The 6,425-nt window shown below is 36.7% G+C and overlaps 1 protein-coding gene across 2 annotated transcripts; it reads right to left on the reverse strand.

The window, feature by feature from the left end:
- Positions 1-460: 460 nt before the first annotated feature.
- Positions 461-4,313, reverse strand: LOC145119922 (Leucine-rich repeat protein kinase family protein). Of its 2 annotated transcripts, none has more exons than XM_079055688.1 (6): positions 3,785-4,313; positions 2,076-3,437; positions 1,873-2,006; positions 1,442-1,682; positions 1,169-1,368; positions 461-1,096 (listed from the first exon to the last, which is right to left on the reverse strand). In XM_079055688.1, exons 2-6 carry the CDS (start codon positions 3,412-3,414, stop codon positions 677-679), a joined length of 2,334 nt encoding a protein of 777 aa, XP_078911814.1. In that variant the 5' UTR covers positions 3,415-3,437; positions 3,785-4,313; the 3' UTR covers positions 461-676. The 2 variants fall into 2 exon arrangements, with proteins under 2 accessions (XP_078911814.1, XP_078911815.1); XM_079055689.1 differs by lacking the exon at positions 3,785-4,313 and adding an exon at positions 3,609-3,694.
- Between the last annotated feature and the right edge of the window lie 2,112 nt (positions 4,314-6,425).

Here is a 6,425-nt window from a genome sequence, read left to right on the forward strand (position 1 = left end):
TCTCTTTCGCAATCCAACAGATATGTCTTTATATGCATGACCCATAGCCGCATTTCAATGCTCTCAAATGCATTCTTCGTTACATCAGAGGTACTCTTGACTATAGTCTTCAACTCCATCCATCGACTACCTCCAACTTGATTGTTTATTTTGACATCGATTGTAGGGGATGTCCCGCCTCCAACGATCCATGATCGGGCATTGTGTTTATCTCGGTGACAATCTAGTCTCATGGTCGTCCAAGCAACATGTTACAGTTTCTCGTTCCAGGCCGAGTACAGAGGAGTCGCTAATGCTGTCGACGAAACAGGTTACAGTTTCTCGTTACAGTGTCGAGGCTGAGTACAATGGGCTTAATGTACAATACAGTCTAATAATCCCCTTTAATGGACTCGAGCCTTTCTCTCATCTCTAACTATTTAACAAATTGTAAGGTAATGTAGGATTAACATTCATAGAATTACCGAAAACCAAGAATTTGATAACTTGCTTACAATAAGACATCATCATACAATGTGTTATTAGTTACACATTATTCCTGAATCTAATCATTACAAAACTTACATAAACCGATAACCTATCTACCTCAAATAGAAATCAATGAGCTAGAACGATTCTTACACTCTTTACAAACGAAACTCCTTTCAATGGTTGGAGTCCACAAGAACCCATAATGCTATTGCTCTGCGATTGCAGGTTGTGAAGATGACACCGGAGATCCATGGCTACTATGCCAGGCCTCCTGAACCTGAGCAGCAAATTGCAAATTCCAAAGCATGTCTTCAACAGAAGGTCTATCTGCTATATCATCAAGCAAACACCCATTGCAAACTTCCATCATTGTCATTAAAGATTGATCAGAACATTTATCAAGAATTGTCACATCAACCATCTCCTTCATAGCTCCATCATCAGCTCTCATTCTGCTCTGAAACTGTTCTTTTAAACACTCTACTTCCTTCTGTGTGCAAATCGGTCTCCCTGAAATGATCTCAAGCAGTATAACACCGAAATCATACACATCAAGTTTCTCTGGATGGCTAACTTTCACACGATTCGTGTCTTTGAAACTTTTGAAATAACCTTGAACACCATCCTGTGTACATCAAGAATAAGTTCACATTAACATTAAATCGTTTCATTATAAAATATTTCACAGTATTCATACCTTTTCAACTTTCTCCAACAATGGCAGGTTGTAGCTGCTAATCTTTGCACTAAAATTCTGATCCAACAAAACATCGGTTATCTTTAAACTGCCCGAGAACACACGGGGCAGGATGCCCGTGTGAAGAAATTGTATGCCCTTCACTATACCAATAGCAGCTGCTATTCTTTGACTCCATGACAAGTTTTTTCCTTTGTTCCCTATTATACACATTAGAGTTAAAAAATTTCTAGTTTATTGATTATATGAAGTTTGAATTATTTCAAAGTTTACCTGAAATCCAGTCCCGAAGGGTCCCATTTGGCACATACTCAAACACGAGAAATAGCCTGCTGACACTCGAGTCATCGAGGTAAAATTCATAGCAGTGGCCCAGAGCACTGACTAAATGTTGGTGTCTAAGTTTTGAGATCAACTCTATATGACGCGTAAACGTTTGTGTGCTGTGGTTTTTTTTCATTTTTAGACATTGTATAGCTACATATGATCCATCCTTTAGCCGACCTCTGTACATCTGATATTCAATAAATTTGTCAAAATGATCAATACATTTTGTTAAAAAACATTGGACATCAGTATCAGCTCGATACTGATATCATAGGAAGTGGCAGATAACCAGAACATTTTTTAATGTTTTGGTTATCCGATGCTATATCAGGAAGTATCTGATACTTCCTGAGTATAATCAGGAAATAAAAATGTACCTGACCGTGGGACCCTTCGCCCATGAAGGTGGATGCATCAAAGCCATTAGTAGCTTCCTCGAGTTCTTCCAACGAAAAAGCGTGATAAGCTGGGATTCCTACTGTTCCAAGCTTCATGACTCGAGTAACATATCCTTCAAATTTTGAAATTGATTGTTAATATTGAACTTTGACCTTAAAAGGTCAAAGGAGAGAAGGCTTACTTGCATCCGAAAGCAACTTCGACGAGTAAGAACTCGTCAAGTTTTCCTCTATCACCCTCGCCGGAGGCTTTTTCTCCATCTTTTTACCATGAACTCGCCGGAAAATCAAGAACGCCACACCGATCAACAGAATCCCGCCGGTGATCCCTAATGCAAGAGCTGCTTTTGACAAGTTACTTGTTTTGTGATTCCGGGGTATGATTCCGACTGCCAAAGCTGCGGTTCTACAAAATGAAATCGGTTTTTGACTTTTAATTTCGTTTCCATCGTTTGTGCTCAAGCAATTCCCGTTGTACACCACATTCCGGACCTTTGAAGACACGAGACATTCCGGGAGCTTCCCGGTTAGAAGATTAGCCGACAAGTCAACGAACTGGAATCCCGGATTACATGGGAGATCCTCGGAAAGCAATCCCGTAAACCGGTTCCCGTTTATGTCTAAATAAGTTATCGATGGTAAAGATAGTATAGAAGTTGGAAAGGGTCCAACGAATCTGTTTAAAGCTATGTCTAGCTTTTGAAGTTGATAAAATGAATGTAGTTCTTCGGGTAAACCATTGGTGAACTTGTTCTCTCGAAGAACAATGGAGATAATTTTGTATGGGACTCTAGGGAACTTGGGTCCTAGTGAATTACCTCCAAGTTCAAGAGCTCGGAGGTTTTTCAAATCACTAAGATCCGGGGATTCGCCCGAAAAGTTGTTGCGAGAAAGCATAAGAACTCGAAGATCAGTTAGTTTCCCTAAAGAATCTGGCAACAACCCGTTTAGCGAATTGTTCTTCATGCTCAAAACTGATAAACGTGATAAGAATCCGATACGGGATGGAATCCATCCAGTAAAGTTGTTGTCATCGAGAACAAGGGATTGGAGATTCGCTAAAGATGTGATTTCCGATGGGATTTTGCCATTGAAGTGATTTGAAGTAATGTTGAGGATTTCTAGCGATGATAAATGGGAAATTTTTGCAGGTATTCGTCCCCATAGACCTAATGAAACCAGTTTGAGGACTTTTAAGCTTTGAAGGTTAATGAGGGTTGTAACAAATGTGTCTATCGAGAAATCTTCAGGCAATTGATGGGTTTTATAGCTATTGATGATGTGAAGTTGTGTTATTACGCCTTCGTAGCAAATAACTGTTACTGATGAACTTTGATCTGTGTTGCAGAAATCTGTGGTGTTGTTCCAGCTGCTAAGAATGACAGGGTAATACAGAAGTTGTTGGATTCTCAAAAGGGTTTGTTCTTGAGAGATATTATGGTGATCGGAGCACCGAATTGGTACAATCAAAATAGCAAGGAGTACAACTGCTGATTGCCATGAATAAGAAGTTCTAGCCATTGCGTTTAGAACATATGCAGATCCTGAAAACGAGAACAGATTGTATCAGAATATTGATGAAATTTGGAGACTTGAACTCTTTCCCATATCTAGAACTGTAATTAGCCAAATGGGAAAGCCTTAATTATGATTCTTGTAACCTTAATTTACATAAAACATAATGTTCATGCGGATTCAAGGTCAAAGATTCATACTTGAAGGTCAGACATTATGCAGACACCAATTAACTCGTATGCAATGAAGCAATATGATTGTTAAACACAAACCACACTAACAATTAAACACACATATAAGAAATTTAAAGTTTTTGTAAGAAAAACGATACTAAAACTCATGAATGGGGAATAAGTAGGTTGAATTGAAGGATTACCTTTTGGATTTTGAGTGTAGAAGAGGCAAAGTTCTTCGGGATTGAAGCTGTATGAAGCTTAGTGGGACCAATAAAATATGAATTCTTTCTTTTCGGAAGATGAAAAGAAAGAAACCGAATCAAACCCACATGATTTCATGTGCATAGAGAAAGACAAGAACACCTTAGCAGAAATCGTGAAAACAGAGTGTCTTTGAAATGAAGTCAAATTATCATATGTTTGACTTCAATTTCAATCTAAAATGACAAAAACCCAACACAAAATTTAGTTGGTTTTTTCAAATCCAACGATTTTTAATCACTGTTTTCTTGAACAATTTCTTAAACACACAACGATGCACACATAGTTACGTGTTCCTTAAAAAGTTACAAGCTTTTATAGCTATAATGGAGGTTAGGGATGACAGGGGAGCTGAAAAAGAAAAGGATTATTTCAAAGATTCCTGCACTATAAATCCTTCACCTCCATGTCTGTGTATTTCTAGTGTGTGTGTGTTAATGCACCTCCCGAAAGGCTGCAAAATACACACCGTATATATCTCTATTTACTGGAAAAAGATAAAGAAGTTCGATAAAGTATGCATGTGTCTATGTTTGTGACCAGGGTACTTCTTTCTTTTGAATATATTAATTATTTTATTTTGCATATACTTTTATTTTTATAATATCTTATGTTGTTCATGTTTTTATATGCCCTGCCATCAGTGCTGACGATGATATAATCACATATATAAGTTATCATCATACATTTGAGAGTTTTTCATTCATATATAGTCAATATCTCATAATTAAATGATTCTATATTAAGTCAAGAAATAACGACTGATCGTCATATAATTTATCATTTTCCTTTTATTAGATTTTCGATCAATATTTCGTCTATTGTCGATGTGTCTTATAAAAAATCGTTATATAAAATAACATCGACATTGAATCACATCAACATCAAGGTACCTCTCATTTCATTCATCTATCTAAAAACTTATTTGGGGTACCTCTCATTTTATTTTCTATATATCTAAAACTCATCAATGACCACACGGCTTCAGAAATTCTTTTCGCAGGATAATCCAATAAAGGGGAAGAGTATAACAAGAGGAATGTATATCACATGTTTAAGAAACCATACAACAACTCCAGGTAGCAAGCTTGCCAATGTCGACAAATCGCTTTAGAATGGTTTGAGGTCGTGATCACTTTAATGGTGACACATCACATCAACATCACTAGTAGGTAGCAGCACATCATTAATCAGACTTTAGTCACTCATTTACATCGAGTCAACTCGTACCCTATATTAGAGGGTGTTTGGATAGGAAAAAGACGGTGCTTATTGCTTATTGTTTATTCCTACCACAGTAAACTAAGTTTAAATGTTTGGATATGAATCCTTAAAAATCAGCTAATTGTGGTAGGAATAAGCTAAATAAGCTGATTTTAATAAGCATCCCTCCATTGTTTATTCTCACCACAAACACTTTTGCAAAAACTATTTATTCCCACCGTAATAAGCTAATAAGCAATAAGCTAATAAGTTATAAGTTAATTTATCCAAACACCCCTTAATATGGAATGACAATACATGTATCTAATAATAAAGCAATATGGCATGTAACAACATATTGTAAAAACTATATCATTATCATCATATCTATAAGCCATAGATTGCAACTACTGTAACTTGTTACCATAATCAACATCTCATACATTAAGCATACAATAAAATATTACATAAAAAGATCATAAAAGATCATTTCATCACCACCATAACATCATAATAGCAATCCTAGCATGGCAACTAGGTATAACACCACATCATCTTAACATCTTAACATCAGTTCTAGCATGACATAGGTATATCACATAAATATATAATATATAACTAGTAGTGTATCACCTTAATGCGGCCAAGAGTTGTACAGCAATACAACCGATCCTTACTCATAACTGACCTGGATAACAATATACCTTAGTCAAATCGAAGGCCGAACTGAATCAAGGGATCCTTGAGCCTAAAGCAATACCGAGGCGCCAAAGTATCCCGTCGAGTTCCAACAAAGTATCGTTGGCTGCCCAGGATCTCCTACAAAAAAACACACACAATAGAGGTACAAAAATTGTACAAGATACCATGTGTTGTTCCCTTTTCCAACTCTATAAATATATCCTTCATAGGAGGTGCCAAGAAAGTAACACAACACTCTCGTTATTTTTCCAAAACCCTCTCATATTCTCTTACAAAGTAATTCCATAGGAATAGGCATCATGACTATTAGAGGAATGCGTCACATTTCCTGGTTTTTAGCTTGCTATTGTTCTTCGTTCGAGTCTTATGCCAATAATCTGTCTAACTCCACCAAATATTTTTCTGGATCAATCGGCACCCATCAAATGACTCATCTTCCAACTCTAGTGCTTGTGTAACGTCCCAAAAATTAAGACCAAAAATTTCAATTTAGAATAATAAAACCATCTTTCAAAACATGTTCATAAAACCATAATAGAATCAAGTATGACCAAAACATCCAAATACATCAGAGTAAAGTAAAATGCGAAACAATGTGGTGTGTGCGATGCGATCGCCCCAAGCTCTTCCCCTTGGATCCGAAAGTACCTGAAACATAAACTGAAAACCGTAATA

This window comes from Lactuca virosa, chromosome 6 (genome assembly GCF_052849685.1).
Source record: "Lactuca virosa cultivar CGN04683 chromosome 6, Lactuca_virosa_CGN04683_v6, whole genome shotgun sequence".
Classification (NCBI taxonomy): Eukaryota; Viridiplantae; Streptophyta; class Magnoliopsida; order Asterales; family Asteraceae; genus Lactuca; species Lactuca virosa.